Here is a 20,754-nt window from a genome sequence, read left to right as displayed (position 1 = left end):
GGATAGCAGGTATAGTAGGGAGAGATGGTGCCTATAGTAGCAGTGGGGGGATAATAGCCTCTGGGAAGGGATTGGGGCTGTGGGATAGCAGGTATAGTAGGGAGAGATGGTGCCTATAGTAGCAGTGGGGGGATAATAGCCTCTGGGAAGGGACTGGGGCTGTGGGATAGCAGGTATAGTAGGGAGAGATGGTGCCTATAGTAGCAGTGGGGGGATAATAACCTCTGGGAAGGGAATGTGGCTGTGGGATAGCAGGGGGATAATAAACTCTGAGAAAACATACAGTAATAACATTAGAAGATGTGTATTGTGGCAGTTAAAATAAGTGGAATAGCACTTTGCCAGTAACACATTAAGTGGACTCTGACATGCAGCTATAAGATAAAGCCATATAAGAATACTAAATCACTTTCATTTTTCTGATAAGCATATAGCTCATGGAAACCTGTCTCCCAAAAGAATGCAGATTACATATGTATCATACAGCTTACAGTTTAAGCAGAAGTTTCTGTCCCTAAATACATTTCCATCCGGGGCTGGATATATATCTGGCGCAATAACACGAGGGCACTCATGTAAACAACCCATTAATTTTCTTTTATTTAAAGAATACAGTGTACAGAGGGCAAATGTATATGTTGTTGGGTCAATGACTAGTGGGCTCTTTCACAATTTCAGCACAATGCCCCCCCCCCCCCCCCTATACTGACTGTGTCTGACCCTGGTTACACCCACTGACATTTATAGATTGAACACGGGACAAGAAGCCAACCTTATACCAAAAAATGGTTTATCAACCAATGACATCTTCAAATGTGTTCCATCTTTAAACCAATATGCACAGAGTTGGATATCGGCTGGAAGTGATGAACCCCTTTACATGTACCAATAATTGTATGAAAGAACTCCTGTGTATGGCCGGCTTTAGCCAAAATCTGTTGGCTGCAAACTATATGGCAATGAATTATATATCTAGTTTATATGCATTTACCTATTGCATTCTACATGCATGTGAGAAAAAACATATCAATATAATATATTAAAGATTTTGATCCTGACAGAAGATTTATTATTATTTAAAAATAACTACAGGTATGAGATCTTTTATCCTGAAACACGTTATCCACAAAGCTCTGAATTAGAGGAAGGCCGTCTCCCATAGAGTCCATTTAATCAAACTATTCAAATTTTTAAAATTGATTCCCTTTTTCTCTGTAATAATAAAACAGTACCTGTACTTGATCCCAACTAAGATATAATTACCCCTTATTGGGGGCAGAACAGCCCTATTGGGTTTATTTCATGGTTAAATGATTCCCTTTTCTCTGTAATAATAAAACAGTACCTGTACTTGATCCCAACTAAGATATAATTACCCCTTATTGGGGGCAGAACAGCCCTATTGGGTTTATTTAATGGTTAAATGATTCCCTTTTCTCTGTAATAATAAAACAGTACCTGTACTTGATCCCAACTAAGATATAATTACCCCTTATTGGGGGCAGAACAGCCCTATTGGGTTTATTTAATGGTTAAATGATTCCCTTTTCTCTGTAATAATAAAACAGTACCTGTACTTGATCCCAACTAAGATATAATTACCCCTTATTGGGGGCAGAACAGTCCTATTGGGTTTATTTATTGGTTAAATGATTCCCTTTTCTCTGTAATAATAAAACAGTACCTGTACTTGATCCCAACTAAGATATAATTACCCCTTATTGGGGGCAGAACAGCCCTATTGGGTTTATTTCATGGTTAAATGATTCCCTTTTCTCTGTAATAATAAAACAGTACCTGTACTTGATCCCAACTAAGATATAATTACCCCTTATTGGGGGCAGAACAGCCCTATTGGGTTTATTTCATGGTTAAATGATTCCCTTTTCTCTGTAATAATAAAACAGTACCTGTACTTGATCCCAACTAAGATATAATTACCCCTTATTGGGGGCAGAACAGCCCTATTGGGTTTATTTAATGGTTAAATTATTCCCTTTTCTCTGTAATAATAAAACAGTACCTGTACCTGATCCCATCTATACTGAATGCCAAAAATCCTATTGGGTTTATTTAATGTTAAAATGATATTTTACTAGACTAAAGATATGGAGATCCAAAGTACGGAAAGACCCCAAGCATTCTGGATAAAGGGTCCCATACCTGTACTACTACTAATATTTTATATGATTTGTCTTTCTGTTCACACCCGCTGACCTGCTAAGCATATACAGTCTCTCATTCAAACCACCGCCTGGTTGCTAAGAGGAATCCTAGGTACCATATAATGTTTCTGTTCCAAATGACTAAATGTCAATCTAAAGTCCCCATCATTTAGGACACAACAGCCCCAATAAATCAGACAAACCCTTTCATCTCACAGAATCCTACTAGGAGTTATCAGTCTGACAATCTGACAATAAAAGGCATGAATAGCTGCACTTGGGAAGAAATAATTCAGTGGGGAAACTGTGCAGCTCTAGGTGCCAGTCCCTGCCCGCTCTGCGCTATGCTGTACAGTTTCCCTAGAAGCACAACATTCAGCAGAAATATAACCCCACTGGCAGCTTTGTAGCAATTTTAGGGCTAAAAAAAGAAAATTGTGCAAGAACTCACCATTTTTTAACGCCAACACCGATGTTGCATGTAGCAAAGTGCAGAGTCACAGGGCTTAATTATTATCCTTTGCATGAAGCGACTTCCCCTTTTGTGTAGATTATAGAATGTTATCATACAGCTCATATCACTCCTCATATCCACTTACACAGAAACAAGCACAGGGATATACTTTCTTTCCCCATCAGATTTATGAGCCGCACCGACATCTCAACGTGACCCATAGAAGTGCCCAGTCCCAGCCACCTACTGACACTGATTCTTCTCTCATTTCTTCTGCTTTCGAAAGTGTTTCTTCCTCTAAAAGAAAAATGTAAAAAACCCAGCTCCCCGGCTGTGAACTAATACTCCCAGCATTCTCAGTAACATCATTCAGTTGGACTTTACCGCTCCTGGAGAAGAGAGAATCTGGATAATAGACTTCATGATACATCTGAGGCCTTACTTCTCTCTCCACTAAGTGAATTAAATGTTCCATTTCTTCATAGGAAACCATTACAACAATAAAAGGAAGTAAATGCTGACATATATTTTACATTGTGCACAGTAACCCCCTTTTATAACATATTTTAACTTTTTTAGTTATTATTCCAGCAACAGTTGAACTGGAACTCCGGCCTCCAAACCAAAATTTGTTAAAAAGCCTCATACAACACAGAAACCCCTAATATCCCTATTACTGTAACCTATTCCTTCAGAAAGTATGAATAAATAAAATTTTTATATGCTGAAATCGAGCTGCAAAACAGTTCTTTTCTTTCTGCATCATCTCAAATCCTGGCAGGGGAGGAGGGACTAAAGCATTGAAGTTACAAATTGTAACAACTCCTCCACAGCTTACAGACAGCATGCAGGAACTACACAACCCACAATGCATTGCACTGAGATGTTCCTTTCCTTATTGACATCACGTGCAGGGAATTGTGGGATTGGGAGGATGCAGGCTGAAGGCAGGCTGAGGACAGGCGACTACTGTTGCATTTTATTTGAGTCTCAAAGTAGTCAGCCAGATCAGCAGGGCAACAGGGGGTGGGGCTTAGGGAACTGTTCCAAACCATATTTATACATTAACAACCATGTCTGCGTATTTTTTAATGTATGTATATTGCAAAGGCTGCTTGAAATTAAGTTTAGTTTGCAAAAAGCTGTGTTTGGGTTGAGTTTGCCTTTAATATAGGTTATATGCCCCCCATCCATCCTCTGCCCAGTGGGTAGCTTAGATACCTTTACATACAGGGTTCAACTGTCAGGAGACTGTATGCCTTGTCCCTTGATAGAACATGCATGGTGATCTTCTTTGGGAATGACAACAAAGAAAATGGAGCAACAAGGTGAAGGGGAGGTCCATAAAGTATAGGAGAACTGATAAGGAGATTGGAACGGGCATCAAGAGACACTGTGCAGTTTCCTGCATTAAATAGCATTGCCCATACAAGCCGAATGGCCTTTAGCACCACAACACAGACATAGGCAATATATCTGCCTACAGTTTCATCATTGTTAGTTATATGGATTCTGTAAAGGCTCACATTTTGATTGACACAGATGAGGCCCATATGCTTTCTTCTCCCAGTTCCCAGGACAAAAGGCCGAGGTAAATGAGCAACAGATCAGTTTCTTGGATGTGTTGGTAGAGGTGCAATCACCAGTGCATGAGTGTGTCAGACAATAGTTGCTGGAAATGAAGCAGTTGTTTATTTGCAAACAGTGGCATTTATCAGAGGGGGTTTACCAAAGCAAGTTGTCTGTAGATGAGCTGGTTAATGAACATACATACTGCTAATTGCTCATACATACCACGGTAGGGCTATAAGTACCACTGTAAGGTTATACACACTCATACATACATACATGTCCATCAAGTTCAACTGTATTGCCTCAGTGAAACTTGCCTGCCTGATAGTTGATCCATCTGCTTAATTATCAGTCACCATCTGAAGCCTCTCCCACTTTGCTGGAGAGCAACTGGTGAATAAAGCATCAGAGAGTTATTGTATGGCGCCCTTATATATGAATACATACATATCATACCCCGCTTAAGCACCTTTTTTCTAGCTTGAAAAATCCAAACTTAGATCAACCTTCTCTCGTACTTGAGACCCTCCGTTCCCTAATTAGCTTAGTTGCTCTTCTTTGGACTTTCCCTAGTTCATTAAAGGAAACATATTGGATAAATTGTAAGAACGCTATTTTTGTAGGCAATTATAAATAATAATCGGTGCTGGTTTCCCTTTGGGCTAAACATTAATCCTATCTGTAAAAATGGCCCCTTTATTGGAGCTCCCTATAGATCCTCTCACTTCTTCATCCAGTGTGAAATGAAGAGTGGGCGTGTCCTAACGGTCCCTGCCAGAAGCACAGTAGGAGGGGGAGAGCCAATCACAGCCCTGCAGTCACACAAGCACAGACAGGCTTCAGTTCCCTATCAGGTCAGCCTAGCTGCTGATTGGTTCCTATCCTACAGTGCAGTGTACGGAGGGCCGCCGGCTCCCCAGCTCATTCAGAGAATTCTGCCAGCAGGAAGTGGAACAGATGGGCGGGACGAGTGGGGTTTTTGTGGAATTTCTCAATAAATCAGTCTGAAACACATGTAGGGACCCATAGGGTTAAGCTCCCTATGGTGTTATCCCTTATTCTTATCTTATCTGTATTGTTATAGGGCAGAGCCCTCTGATATCAGGTTACTGTTATTAGGCTGCCCTCTATAGGTTTAGCCCAGGTTGACCACTCCCCTTGTGCAGACTATATAGTGTCTTGAACAAGGAAGTGGCTTCCTCTTTTGGCTGCATGCTGTGTTCTGGACAGATCCCAACTGAGCCTGGACCAGAACATAGGCCCAGAAGCCATTTGTACCCTAGGGGACCACCTACCCTAGTGCTAAGTCGGGGACAGGGCCCCGTGAACGAGGTTAAGCCAGCACAGACAGATTTGTTATAGCACCCTCTAGGAGAGGTGATTGTAGTCAGGTTATTTAGTAAGGGCAGTCTATAGCCCCAACCAGGAGTTGTAACAAAGGGTTTAGTCCACCCCGGCTCTGTAGTCGTTCTTTAGGGACCGGTTTTATTAGACGCCAGGTACCAGTGTTAGGAGCTCTCCCCTGGACCACAGTCGGCCGGAACACTCCCTTCTGAAAGGTCTATATCTCAGGTGTCAACTAATCCTCTGTGCATCCTCCAAGTGGGTTATTCTGTGCCTAAAGTGTCACATCTGCTGTACTATCTGTGACATCATACACTGCTGTGTCTGTGAGTATACCCTGCTGCACTATAAAGTTGTGCCTTTGTCCAATAAATTGTACTATAGTTCATAAGCAAGAATCCTCTGGCGTCCATTATTCTCTATTTGCACTACACACCTCAGCTAGTTGTAGTTCCACTACACCCTCGCTCCATCCTGATTCTCCCATATAGCGGAGGCTCACCCCTTTGTATTAAGTGTCGCGAATGTAACCCATGCTCTCTATTCACTACTAGCCTGGGTTTATTCCAAATTGGGTCAGAAAAGCGTTACACACAACATTTTTAAACACAATCCTTCTATATCTAGAGGAGTATAATTCACTGATACATTCATAATTTTTATAGGATATGTCTCCTTTAATATCCTTTTTAGGGAGTGGAGACCAAAACTGCACTTTCTATTTTATGGGGCCTTACCAGAGCTTTGTATAGATGGAGTATGACCCTCTCTTCCCATGAATCTACACACACTCATTCTTGCAGGGGAATCAGGACACACTGATAGACTGAGTAGCCAAGTGCTAGGTGTCAGGTTATGCATGATACAAAAATATCCAAGCAGCTTTTACCCTAAATGAGATAAAGTTAAGAAAGGACCTGGGGTACTTGTAGACAAGGTGCTGCCCTCTCTTCCCATGAATCTACACACCTTTTAATAGAGGACAGCACCTTGTCTACAAGTACCCCAGGCCCTTGAGCTTGTATTTCATCAGGCCCTGGGCTCTTGTTTACATTAATTTTACATTAATATTTAGATACCATATCCTGCATCAGTCACTGTTTGAACAATGAAAACCTTTTCCCTGTAACATGTACTCCTCTATTGTATACAGAAAAGGAGCCCACATCTTTTTCCTATTGCTATACTTACAGTTTGGGGGATTAGTCCTGGCTTGGGATGCAATCAGTTCCTCCTTTCCATGGACTCCTGCAAAGGGAATACATCTCAGCATGTTGCAAACGCTGATTCACAGGCCTCTTGTCCCTTCCGCAATGCTAGGATTGCAACAGAAGCTGTTAAATAAAAAAGGGAAACTGCAGTGTTGCAGAACATTTTCTGAATATTAATTTTTATCCCTTTTAATGTGAGCAACGACATTCTAAAGATATATTCAAATTTCACACTTAAATGCGGTTTACTTGCCTCATACTGAGTGTTAGCAGATATTGGCATACATTTTCCCCGAAAATCCATCTTGGTTAATAAGGGACAAATAATCTAAAGGATCAGTTGGTGCAAGCTTTGAGCAAATCTGTTAGAAAAGCAGGAGCATGAGTGGATCGAAAGGTATGTAAGTATGATAAGTTCTAAAACACCGGATTCAAAAGCTGGTCTTCATTATATTAATGGGCTTATTTATCAGTTTTTAAGTAAATTTGATTTTGTTCTTCTAAATCGAATAAACTCATATATCCAATGCTTGCTCATTTATTACATGGAGATATTGTCTTGGGGTATTTTTAAGATGTTATTATTGTTTATGTGCTTATTAATTGTGATTTTTCCATGTTTAAAGCTTTAAAGGTCTATGTAAATATAGCCATAAGCACTCACAGTAATGCTGCACTGAGTCCTCTATCAAAAGAAACATGGGATTTCTTGTCTCCTTTTTGTAATTATGTTCTTTAGAATAAGACTTCCTCTATCAGAAAAATCCTTCATTCCCGGACACTGAGTCTGCACAGTTCTATCCTCTCTCCCTTCTCTTCCCCCTCCCATAAGAATTCACCCCCCCTCCCATCTGAGCTACCAACAGCTAAAGCTGTAGCAGAAAGCTATGGAGATCGAGCTAAAAAGGCAACTGCCATCTTAAACAATTGGAAGGAGCTTCTAGGGCTGTTTACTCAGGTATGGTAATGCTTTCTGCAGAATAAATATACTGTTCTAGGTGGCGCTAATGTGGCAAAGTGATGTCACGACACATGAAAAAAAGTATCTTGTAAAAACATTATTGGGAGAATATCTGCACGCTTCTTGGAGGAAATGTAAGTAAGCAATATATATATATATATATATAAATTAGTATACAGGGAGGAGCACACCCTATACAAGTCCAAATGCCCTTGGTGCAGGTCAAAAACACTCACAGTAAATACCCCCACCACACTGTGGGTGTTGGGATATGGTCTGTTGGTTTGTCCCCGAGGAAGAGCACAGATTGTGCTCGAAACGTTGCAATTTTTTCAATAAAACCACTTTTTCTTTTGTATCAAGTCCCTATGTGTGCGGCACTCTTTCTATTATATATATATATATATATATATATATATATATATATATATAGGGATTGAAATGGTACAAACTAGAATTCTCCTTGACAAAGGTATGGCTGGGTAACGTGCTGGTAGGTTGAGTAAGAGTAAAGAGTGGATCGTCAGCATAGGCACAAATTTTGCAATGGGAAGTTCCTGCCTTGATGCCCTGAATGTTTGGATTGTTTCGGATAGTTGAGAGAAGGGGTTCTAATGTTAGCCTACTGGGGCATGATCTGGCCATGTAATGGAGCCTATTGTTTCCTTTTGGGTACTATCTAGTGCTTTGTGAGATAAATATATAGTCGATTCTGTTATATGTGTCATGGCTATGTGAATAGAAGGAGCCATTTTTATCTTGGGGATGGAGAGTTCTCCGGCTATCTAGTAGTTGAAGCCAATGTAGTTGTTGTTTAAGCCTTTTAATTTGTTTCAATGGGAGGGATGATGTTCCAGAGGAGCAGTCTAGATTGGGTTCGAGTGGGGTGTTGAAATCCCCCCATACTATTACCATCAATTCCGCAAACAGAAGCAGCAAATCATGGATCTTATTCATGATATCAGTCTGCTCTGTGTCAGGTAGGTAGATTGAGGCAAATGTGTACGTAAGGGAGTTCAGTTTCCCTTTGAGAAATGTGTCGTTTCCCTGAGGGTCTGTTTTGGCAGCTCTAATCTCTAATTGTAAGTTATTAGTGGGGACAATGGCTGTGCCTCTGACTTTTGTAGATTGTGGGGGGCTGTGTATGATAGTGGAATCAGATTTGTCATAGCATTTCGGTATCTGATTGGTCTTGTAATGTGTCTCCTGGATCAGCGCAACCTGTATCTTTTTAGCTTTGAATTCTTGCAACAAGGCTGTCCTTTCCCAAGGTGAGTTCCATCCATTTGCATTGATAGTGTAGTTGTGGGTGAGAGTTTGGGTTTGGGATAACGCATTATAGATTGTTCCTTCCAACTGGGGGGGAGATATAAGAAGGTCAGGAGAGAAGGGGGGTGAAGAAAAATGGGATATGTACTTTGGGTGGAGAGGGAGTAAGAAATATAATAACTGGGGGGAAATGAAAACCACTAGAGAAACTGGTATGAAATGTTAGGCATCCCTCAGTGATTATAACTGTTTGCCCAATACCCGGGCTCCGGTGCTCCTGTTCACTAAAACTGCACAACCCCAGGGTATTTCTGAAGAAGCTCATTGTCACCGTCTTTTTTGGCTTCTTTTGCCTTCAGTTAGATGCAAAAAGCCTGCCCAAATGGAATGACTGAGTGTATCAACAGCAGAGAGATTTGGAGATTGCTTGCAAATGTACATGAGGGTTTTTCTGTAAGGCTGGGATCAAAGGTTATTTATACAAGAGCATGAGTTTTGAGGCTAATGGTAGAACAGAGCCTGGCCTTAAGGTGGCCATACATCTTCAGATTTGCTCGCTTGACGACATCGGGTGGGCGATATCGGGCGAATCCAGGCTAATTCGGTTGTTTGGCCCTGGGGCCAAACGATCAAATTAGAACGACGGGTATAGGAGAAGTCGGATCGGGGACCGCATCAACGAGCCAATGTGGTCCCCGATCCGACTAAATTTTTTAACTCTCCCAATCAATATCTGGCCAATTTCAGGCCAGATATCGGTCATGCAGGCCCGTCGTTGAGAACATTCAGATCTAAAGGATGGCGGAATGTTACTAAGGGTGAGATAGCCAATGCCTGTTGAGCTTTGGGCAGTTACCTTAACAAAAAAGCAACTCAAAAACAGAAAGTGAAAGTTACATTTTCTTCTCAGGAGTGGTTGCAAAGCTAATAAAAAACTGATTTTCAAGAACCAAAATGGAATAAGGAATTGCATCTGTGCCTCAGGAATACCGACTTGATTAATGATTGTGTTCTGACCAAGTTCTATTCATCACATTTATGGTTTTCTAAAACTTTCCATTTTGAAATGATTTACTGCTTCAGCTCATTTATTAAAGAACCATCAATGATCCCTTAAGCACTCCCAATAGAAGAGGCTTGAATATATGTGTCCTTTGCACTTATGCACATTGAATGCTCCTTATGCACAGTCCAAAGTTTCTTTATGATACACATGGAATTCAGCCCCAAACTGCTCCTGAACAGTTTCAAGGATCCCGCAAAGGCAAATAATGATATGGTCACAAAAAAGGGTTATGCTAATTTGTGTTGAAAAAACCTTTTGCTAATATGACTATGTTTTGTGTTATTTGTGTAGCAATAATGGGTATTTACAGGTTACCCCCTAGCAGTGAGTGCCATCTGCAACATGTGATTTTCGGAGTATAATATATTTATGTGCTAAAGGAATGGCTGACATTATAACCACAGTAGAACCCCGCTTTAACATTTCTCAGGGGACCACGTGAAGATGGACGTGTAAATTCTAGAAAAATGTTTCAAAAATCAAATCAGTTTCAGTTTAAAAAAACATAGTTTACCCACTTATTTAGACTGTAAGTTCTATGGGACAAGGATCTTTTCCCCAACTATTACTTGACATATGGCACTTAATCTTTTCTAACTGTGTATAATTGTATAATAACTGTGTTTATTGCAGTGTTTGATCCCCCATACTGTGCTCTTACTGCAAAAATCCAGAATTGTCAAACAATACAATGGCACTCAGGGCTACAAAAGGGACTAGCCCTTAATTCCAATTTTTTATTGCGGTAGTGCAACGTTTCGGGGCAACACAACCCCTTTATCAAGCATGCTTGATAAAGGGGTTGTGTTGCCCCGAAACGTTGCACTACCGCAATAAAAAATTGGAATTAAGGGCTAGTCCCTTTTGTAGCCCTGAGTGCCATTGTATTGTTTGACAATTCTGGATTTTTGGGAGGGTGCCGATCCCTCTGGCAGTGAGCACCGGGCGCTTAATTTATGGAGAGTTAAGGGTGTGCGAGAAAGGTCTCTGTTGTACTCTTACTGCAAAAAGCCACTCCTGGTAACTTAAAGAGCTAAAATTCTAACAAAAATAAAACAATTAAAAAAAAAACCTCTGTGACAAAGAATATGGTGGAAAGGCCATAGGGATTTGTTTTAGGTTTGGGGTTTTATTTGGGGTTTGTCAGAGAAATTCAAATTTACCAAATTATCATTAATAAAAAATTATTTTATTGCATAATCGGTACATTCGCATATTAACCATTTCTTCCTCACTTTACAGTCCAAGAAGGTAAATTATTAATTCCACCCCAGCTCCACTAATGTGAAGGGGGGCAGCTAACAACCCCATGGTATTCCATGACAATATTAGGGGGGGGAGGGAAAATCACTCTCCAAGCCGGTGTCTAGGTAAAAGTAGAAGAATAGCTTGAGCTGTGAGGGCAGGGTATATATCAGTGTCTGTAAGCCCTCCCATTCCCTTTCCATCAGCCTTCTCAACCAACATTAAAGGGCTTTTGCTTGTTTCTTTCTGTTGCAGATTTCTATTGCAAAAAACTTGATTTTTGCATGAAAGACAAATTTGTCGCGATTTGTCATGTAACGAAACCACAGCAATTCTGACCACGAAAATGCGCCAGCTAGATCATGTATAAGTCAATGACAGATGCCAGTAGCAAATGGGATTCTCTAAAAGCCTGCCCCTATATATTATACCCACTAATCTCTGTACTGTTCTGCTTGTCTCTTATTCTAACAGTAACCTTCAGCAGGAAGTTAAGACTTAAATAATTTCTAGTATTTCGTTTGCTTTTTTTCCCTAATCCCAGTACATTTCTGTGTGTTATGTTTCATGTAGGAGGCAAGTGCTTGGATGACCATTGCAGTGATCCTGATGCTCCGTTTATTGTTCTATGAAAAATATTTCATTACATTTTTTTACTTTCTTGTTGAAAAAAGTCCAGTTTTTGCAGCAGAACAGTTTGAGGAGCCCAAGCCAAACCAGAACTGCTTAAAAGCTCAAACCAGATTTCTCACCAACTCATCTGACATGTAAAAGGCAAGGGAAGAAAAGCACATTACAACACAGAAACAAGTGTAGCCTGCTCCATATATCAGAAACAGAAATGGGTTTATGATTTAAACATTCTCCACCCAACTCACTCCAACTTTCATTACAGATAATCAGACTGTGCAGAATCTGGTAAATGCAGGGGGGGCTTCTGTAAGATGCCATAGTCATTATATTGGCACAGGGGAGAGACAGTTTGGCATCTATAATTTAAAAGAGCACAGTGCACTGTGTATAGATAGGCTCATTCATAGCTCCTTAAGGCACACTAGTTTTCTCTTCAGTACCCATAGGAGGGGCAATATGAGGCAAGGCCAATTAAGACTCCAGGCCAGCACATAAGTTACACAAGAAACCCAAGCAGCATTATAGCATATGTACTTACCCTGCTCTGGCCTCTCCTCTTCAATAACCAACCTGCACTCAGAGACCAGACAAGAGGCAGACACCTGAGCTTTTATATCGGCACTGCTGCTACCTGCAAACACTTGGCCCCATCCTAAACAGCCAATCAACACTCTACATTTTGCACTGGTGTAGTAAGCCCATAGCAGCCAATCAGAGTTTTGCTATCATAAGTCTACAGCTAAATAATCACATGTCATTTTTAATTGGCTTCCCTCCTGCCTAAGTGAGTGCATTGACTGTAAGTTGTACATATATACATATATAGACATGGCAGGCACTCATATAGCTATAGAAGCACCTCGCCTAATTATATAGGCACAGCCTACCTTTATTGATACAGACACAACAGGGACCCCCAATATAAATCCTTATAAGAGGAGGAGGTTTGTTTGGAGAAGCTACCAATAGAGGGCATTCCCTTGGAGAACTTATATAAGAATATTTAGCAGTTGTTTTTTTCATATGTTCATTACTGAACCTCAATATTTATAAAATATTCGCAGCAATATTTATTAGGGCAAGTGAGGACCCCCACCCTGCCAAATGTGATACAGCACAGAAAGGAACACTGATGTTTACAGTAGCAGATTTCCAAGTAACTAACTGCCCCCAAATTTTTATCATTGGCACTATCTGATCTTTGCATTGGCACTGGGGCCCAGGCACAGCTGATTCCTTGCAAGCACAATCCAGGGCACAATAAGGGCACCCCCAAACAGTGTTGGACTGGCCCACAGGGATACCAGGAAAACTCCCAGTGGGCCCTCCCGCTTCTAGCCATTTGGCCTATTTCATAGTCATTCCTTACAATTCTGGGAACAAAAAGACTAAATACACAGAAGAATAGATTATAGAATGTAAAGATACAAAAACTAGGAAAATATAGAAACTGAGTAAGAAGTGGATGAAAAATAGTTTGGAGAGTGGGCCCATGGTCTAAGGTTTTCTGGTGGGCCCCTGAGGCCCCAGTCCGACACTGCCCCCAAATAAGGGCGCTACCAGACACCTTAAAGGAGTTGTTTACTTTTGAGTTAACTTTAAGTATGATGTATTATAGAGAGTAATATTCTGAGACAATTTGCAATTGGTCTTCATTTTTATTTGTAGTTTTTAAGTTATTTTACTCAGCAGCTCTGCAGTTTGGAGTTTCTGCAGCTATCTGGTTGCAAGGGTCCAAATTACCTTAATGACCATGGAACAGTTTGAATGAGATGTTGGTAAATGAATAGGAGAGGACCTGAATATAAAAACAAGTTAAAAAAGTAACAAAAAAACTAGAACTGTAGCGTAACAGAGCAATAGTTTTTTTTGGCTGCAGGGTCACTGACCAATTAAAAAATGCTTAGAATAGGCAGTCCTATAAAATACTAGAAGTTAATTTAAAGGTGACCCACCCATATAACCAGTTATATACTGATAAAGTGTTCACGACTGTTATCCAAACTGCCTCCCATTACCTCTGAAATCCCCTTTGAACCCTTATTGCTATACCCCCTGCAGTAGGTCCAAGATCACATGGAAAGTTCAAGGAATTATTCTCAACACATTTTAAATTCTCAGATTAAATTTCCAATGACCCTATGTGATTACTGTACATACTATATATGTCAATGTTATTGACATGTTTTTTCCCCCTCAAGAAACAAACAGCTGCATTCTCCTATTCCTGGCTCAGGAGTGAATATCTACTATAAATTTAATCACTGGGAAAACAAACTTTTGATTCTTTTGTTTAAAATGAAAGTATTCATGCTATATCAATAAAAATATAAATATATGCAGTTTCCCTGCAGTTTAGTTGATGTTTGCTGTGTGTTGCCCTGGCAACGAGGCCTAGCTAAGCCAGTGGGAGGGCCCAGGCCTGAATCCTGTCAGACATTTTGTTGCTGTGAAGGGGAACATTAGATTATAAGAAGGGGCAGTAGATATAGGGAGACATCACAAGGAGTCTGGATTCTCTGTTCCAGTACATTCTGCTGACAGAACAACAGGCCTCTGAGATGAACCGACACCTACGAGAGGGTGAATATTAGCTCTGATATTAGAATTTCCACTCCTATAGATCCAAGCTCTCTGGGGTTTGGGTTACCACCTGGACTGTATGTATTTTTCCAGCCTGGACAGTAAAAAGGTGCTTGATGCCAATATTATTAATAGGGAAACAAACATAAAACTATAGGAAGGCCGGTATTTTTTCCAGAAAAGTTAGCAGCTCTCCCTGTGGCTACCCGGTATGTGCCCTGCTATATGCAGTATATCCGCTAATAAGCCATGCAAGGTAAATATATACTATTAACCCATAGCAACCAATAAGACGTTTGCTTTTAAACAGGTGACTAGTAAATTCTACTTGCTGTTTGGTTGCTATGGGTTACTGCTCCTGGGCAAACGTAGCGCCTTTTATTACATAACCCCCTATGTCTGGTTTAAAAGGGAGGTGGTGGTAATTCTGTTGTCATAGTGGGTAATGTTGCCACCTGTCTGGTATTTTACCAGCCTAGCCTGTAAACATTAGGAAAACAAATGTAGGGACCCATAGGGTTAAGCTCCCTATGGTGTTATCCCTTATCTTTTCCTTATCTTTACTGTTATAGGGCAGAGCCCTCTACACTCAGGTTACAGTTATTAGGCTTTCCCTAATAGGTTTAGCACAGGTTGACCACTCCCCTTGGAGACTATATAGTGTCTTGCAAGGAGGAGTGTCTTCCTCTCTGGCTGCTGTTGTCTCGGGCTTCACACCATTGAGCCTGAGGCACAAGGCCCCAGTAAAGAGATCTATCCATTTCTGAAGTCGGGGACAGGGCCCCGTGAATGAGAACAAGCCAGCACAGTCAGAAGTATTTAATAGCACCCTCTAGGAGTGGTGAGCATAGTCAGCTTATTCAGAAAGGGCAGTCAATAGCCCCATCAAGGAGTTTGTAAAAAGGGTTTAGCCTACCCTGGCTCTGTTGTCTTTCTCTAGGGACCGGTTTAGACGCAGGATTCAGGTTAGGTGCTGTGCCACTGGACCATAGTCGACTGGAACACTCCATACTGTAACGGTCTTCATCTCAGGTATCCAGCTAATACCCTGCACATCCTCCAAGTGGGTTATACTGTTCCTAAAGTGTCACATCTGCTACTATCCGTTGTGACTAATTCTATACTGCTGTGTCTGTGAGTATATACCCTGCTGCACTATTTAAGTTGTGCCTTGTCAAATAAACCTGTACTATAGTTCATCAGCAAGAACCTTTCTGGCGTCCATTATTCTATCTGCACCACACAAGCTCTATCTAGTTGTAGTTAAACTACACACTCAGCTCCATTAATACCTCCCACTTAGCGGAGGCCCACTCCTGTGCATTAAGGTCGCATGTAACACATGCTCTATACCAATTACTAGCCCGGGGTTTTGCCATATTATAGCGAAACAAGTGTTACACAAACTTTTGATTCTTTTGTTTAAAATGAAAGTATTCATGCTATATCAATAAAAATATAAATATATGCAGTTTCCCTGCAGTTTGGTTGATATTTGCTTTGTGTTGCCCTGGCAACGAGGCCTAGCTAAGCCAGTGGGAGGGCCCAGGCCTGAATCCTGTCAGACATTTTGTTGCTGTGAAGGGGAACATTAGATTATAAGAAGAGGCAGGAGATATAGGGAGACATCACAATGAGTGCCAATATTATTAATAGGGAAACAAACATAAAACTATAGGAAGGCCGGTATTTTTTTTCCAGAAAAGTTAGCAGCTCTCCCTGTGGCTACCCGGTATGTGCCCTGCTATATGCAGTATAACCGCTAATAAGCCATGCAAGGTAAATATATACTATTAACCCATAGCAACCAATAAGACGTTTGCTTTTAAACAGGTGACTAGTAAATTCTACTTGCTGTTTGGTTGCTATGGGTTACTACTCCTGGGCAAACTTAGCGCCTTTTATTACATAAGCCCCTATGTCTGGTTTAAAATAGAGATGGTGGTAATTCTGTCGTAATAGTGGGTAATGTTGCACCTGTCTGGTATTTTACCAGCCTAGCCTGTAAACATTAGCCAATGCTAAAAGGGCAAACGTTTAAAAATATAGGAGGGCTGTTTTTTTTCTACCTTTTAAATCATTGTTCATTAGTTTCTAATTCATAAGTCTCTGCATTTGGTACTTCGCCTGCTTATTGATCCAGCTGGGACCTCCATAAGCATCACAAAGATTGCACGGGGCAAAGTTAGTTATTTATGTGTAGATACATGCCCAACATGGCTGTCCAATTTTTAATGCCTGCTGCAGACTACAATGATTTCTGTGCAACAATAGGGTTTAATACTGGCCTTCGGGTGGGGGCAGCAATGAGAGCACTTGGGGGTGCAGTGATGACGATAATAGGGTAGGGAAACGGACAGATTGGGCAGGGAAATGGGCTGTAGTGGGGAAAAGGGTGGGTGGAGCCGGAAAATGGGCAGAGTGGAGGTGAGCCTATTCTTATAAGGGTAATCAGGCAGTGGAGCCGGTGAGGAAAAAAGGGATTTATAGGGTATTACAAATTTAACGGCAGGGGGGTGATAAAGACATGGGGTGGGGAAATGGATGGGTGGAGCAGGGAAATAGGCGAAGTGGAGGTGGGTCTGTTCTTATAAGGGTAATCGGGCAGTTGAGCCGTTAAGGAAAAAAGGGATTTATAGGGTATTACAAATTTAACGGCAGGGGGGTGATAAAGACATGGGGTGGGGAAAAGGATGGGTGAAGCAGGGAAATAGGCGAAGTGGAGGTGGGTCTGTTCTTATAAGGGTAATCGGGCAGTTGAGCCGGTAAGGAAAAAAGGGATTTATAGGGCATTACAAATTTAACGGCAGGGGAGGGGGGGGATGAGGACATGGGGTGGGGAAATGGGCAGATGGGGCGGCCAGGTTTTAACCCTATATGCACCTAAACAAATTAGCTATTCTGATTATTCCAAAAAGGTGACACTGCAGCCAACATATTGGAAGTACTGGGAATGGCTGAAACTCCCCGGAGAGACTGCTCCTATTATAGTCCTGCTGCCCCTGTGTAATTACTGTGTGTGAATATGTGGAGATCAGATGTTTCGTATTCACGTTATGGATACGCACTTTTAGCTCTCCCAGCATTCCAAGGTGGTGACTGTAGGGTTACAGGGCAAGATAGTGTTGCCTCCCAGTAGGGAAGATTTAGGTGCAACACTTCCAAATCACGGAATATACAAGGGGTGGGGCTAACCAGAAAGTTTATAAGATTTGAGGCTTTTCAGGTTAAAGGAGAACTAAAACCTAACTATAGAAGTAGGCCAAGCACCAGCCAAGAAGATCTGTGCCCCCAACGATGTCCCTAGTAGCCCCCCATCTTCTTTTCTGCTGATTCCCAGCACATGCTCTGTGCCGCTTAGGGGTGACTCACAATATACTGTATAAAAATGTTACTAAATGAGACTGATTAGTAATTAATACAGATAATTATTACTGAGTGGCAGCCCAGAAACCAGTGCAATTAGTATCAAAATGTAATAATCAGCCCTGTAGCATCAGCTTATATTACAGACCAACCCCATTTTCTGCTTGATCATTTGAGACGACCCCTAAGCTCAGCTTTTCAACAGTTGCTCAGAGCCCACTGAGCATGTGCAGTGTCGCAGACACTTTTCAAGATGGTAACCCTCTGTGACAAGTTTAAAATCCTAAATCATGGCTGCTATTGAGATGCTGAAACTTTAGGCTGGCACAATAACTTCTGTATATAAAATGTGGAATTTTAGTCATATTCACTTTTAGGGTTTAGTTCTTCTTTATGTGCATACACATAACCAGAAATACGTAGCTTTTTTATTATAAGAGAGTTATAGCATCAACTGCAACTGGGCAAATGGTCATGGTGGCACTTTATACCTGTGGTGCCGGTCCTGTGGGCCTTCAGTTGTTGAACAGCACCAGAAACCTACTAAGAACTAAAGTCTAATGTGAATTAACTATACCAGTGCTGTCCACCTGGCGGCCCCCCTCTGTTTGGCCCCCCACCTGTCTGGCTGCTTTGATGGCTTACTCTTGTTTAAGCTTTAAATGGTATCAGTACTGTGATTAACTGCCTCTCCTGCATGGTTCTCACCTCAGATTCAGGCTGTAATCCCCCTGTATTGTTTAAATATGTAATCCCCTGTGTTGTTCACACCTTTTAATCTCTGTATTGTTCACACCTCAGACACCCACAAATAATCCCTGCACACTACAAAAAGAACATATACTGAGGTGGTACTGCAATTAAAAAGTTTTTTAATATATAGTTATTGTGCAGACTGTAGGAGCAGTGCCAGCATTGTGTCACTGTATGCTGCCTGGGTGTGCCATAGGGCAGGCAGAGTATGGCACACACAGGCCAAGTATGGCACAAACCAGCCAAGAATGGCACACACTGTCAAAGTATGGCACACACAGGCAGAGTAGGGAAGGCAGAGTATGGCACACACAGGCAGGGTAGGGCAGGCAGAGTATGGCACACACAGGCAGAGTAGGGAAGGCAGAGTATGGCACACACAGGCAGGGTAGGGCAGGCAGAGTATGGCACACACAGGCAGGGTAGGGCAGGCAGAGTATGGCACACACAGGCAGGGTAGGGCAGGCAGAGTATGGCACACACAGGCAGGGTAGGGCAGGCAGAGTATGGCACACACAGGCAGGGTAGGGAAGGCAGAGTATGGCACACACAGGCAGGGTAGGGAAGGCAGAGTCTGGCACACACAGGCAGGGTAGGGAAGGCAGAGTATGGCACACACAGGCAGGGTAGGGAAGGCAGAGTATGGCACACACAGGCAGGGTAGGGAAGGCAGAGTCTGGCACACACAGGCCAAGTATGGCACAAACCAGCCAAGAATGGCACACACTGTCAAAGTATGGCACACAGGGCCGGATTTCACTTGGCGGCGCCCCGAGGCTGCCCACGCGAGTGCGCATGCGCAATCGCGCGGCGCCCTCTCCCCCTGAGTGCGCATGCGCATTCGCGCATTTAAACTCCCATACGGAGCAGTGGGGAGAGGTCCCGACTGCTCCGTATGGGAGCCAAATTTTAAAAATTCTGTTGCGGTGGGGCGGCATGCCGCCCCTAAGCTTGTGCCGCCCTTTCCACAAATCCGGGCCTGATGGCACACACAGGCAGGGTAGGGCAGGCAGAATATGGCACACACAGGCAGGGTAGGGCAGGCAGAATATGGCACACACAGGCAGGGTAGGGAAGGCAGAGTATGGCACACACAGGCAGGGTAGGGAAGGCAGAGTATGGCACACACAGGCAGGGTAGGGAAGGCAGAGTATGGCACACACAGGCAGGGTAGGGAAGGCAGAGTCTGGCACACACAGGCCAAGTATGGCACAAACCAGCCAAGAATGGCACACACTGTCAAAGTATGGCACACACAGGCAGGGTAGGACAGGCAGAGTATGGCACACACAGGCAGGGTAGGGAAGGCAGAGTATGGCACACACAGGCAGGGTAGGGAAGGCAGAGTATGGTACACACAGGCAGGGTAGGGAAGGCAGAGTATGGCAGGTTTTTTTGCTGTACTACAACCATTAATATGGGTATGGTCATGTGATAACATGGGTGTGGTTTCAAGTGGGTGCTGTTTCAAAAAGGGGAGTGGTCAAAACTGGCTTCCATTATCGGCCCTCCACCACGTAGGTTCGCAAAAATTCCGGCCCTCAGTACCACAAAAGTTGGACAGCACTGAAATATACAATAAATTGTATGCAAGTGTTAATACCCTTTGCCCATGGGAGCCGACATGAACGCTGAAAATATGGAAAATAAATCAAGGCCAATATATCCCCTGTGGGTCCTCACTGCCATTTGTGTCACCAAACTTTATATTATTGGAAATCTGGTAATTATTATTATTTTATTTTAGTGAAATTCACAGGTGTCAGGAAGAAGCAAGAAGTCTCACAGAGAGGCTTTAAGAGGCAAAGGCAACGCTGGAGACTTAGGTATTATTCACACAATTTCATTTCCAATATGTGAAAGATTTGCTAATTTTATCATTTTAAGACCCCCCACCCCCGAAAAAAACATATGGAATTGGACATTACGTTTAACACTTATTATTTCTAGATACGTAAATACTACTGTAAATGATAAGGATATTAGCAGTCACTGAGGGGTTCTGTGACCATATAAAGGCACAAGGCTGCAGGCTGAGTTATACAGGGAACTCTGAGTATCACTCATGTATTATAAGGGATAATGTACCCCCTACTGTAAATGATAAGGATATTAGCAGTCACTGAGGGGTT

The 20,754-nt window shown here is 42.2% G+C and overlaps 1 protein-coding gene across 2 annotated transcripts in view; it reads right to left on the bottom strand.

Moving 5' to 3' along the window:
• Nucleotides 1-2,905, bottom strand: part of fyb1 (FYN binding protein 1) — a 78,701-nt gene extending 75,796 nt beyond the window's left edge. Inside the window, exon 1 of one of the 2 annotated variants that reach the window (XM_031894470.1) lies at nt 2,617-2,905. In XM_031894470.1, coding sequence (XP_031750330.1) covers nt 2,617-2,619 — 3 coding nt within the window. In that variant the 5' untranslated portion in view covers nt 2,620-2,905. The remainder of the gene's footprint in view (nt 1-2,616) is intronic. The other variant, XM_031894480.1, reaches the window with a different exon arrangement.
• Nucleotides 2,906-20,754: the final 17,849 nt, after the last annotated feature.

Source organism: Xenopus tropicalis, chromosome 1, assembly GCF_000004195.4.
Source record: "Xenopus tropicalis strain Nigerian chromosome 1, UCB_Xtro_10.0, whole genome shotgun sequence".
Taxonomy (NCBI): domain Eukaryota; kingdom Metazoa; phylum Chordata; class Amphibia; order Anura; family Pipidae; genus Xenopus; species Xenopus tropicalis.
This window is presented reverse-complemented; position numbering and strand designations above follow the sequence as displayed.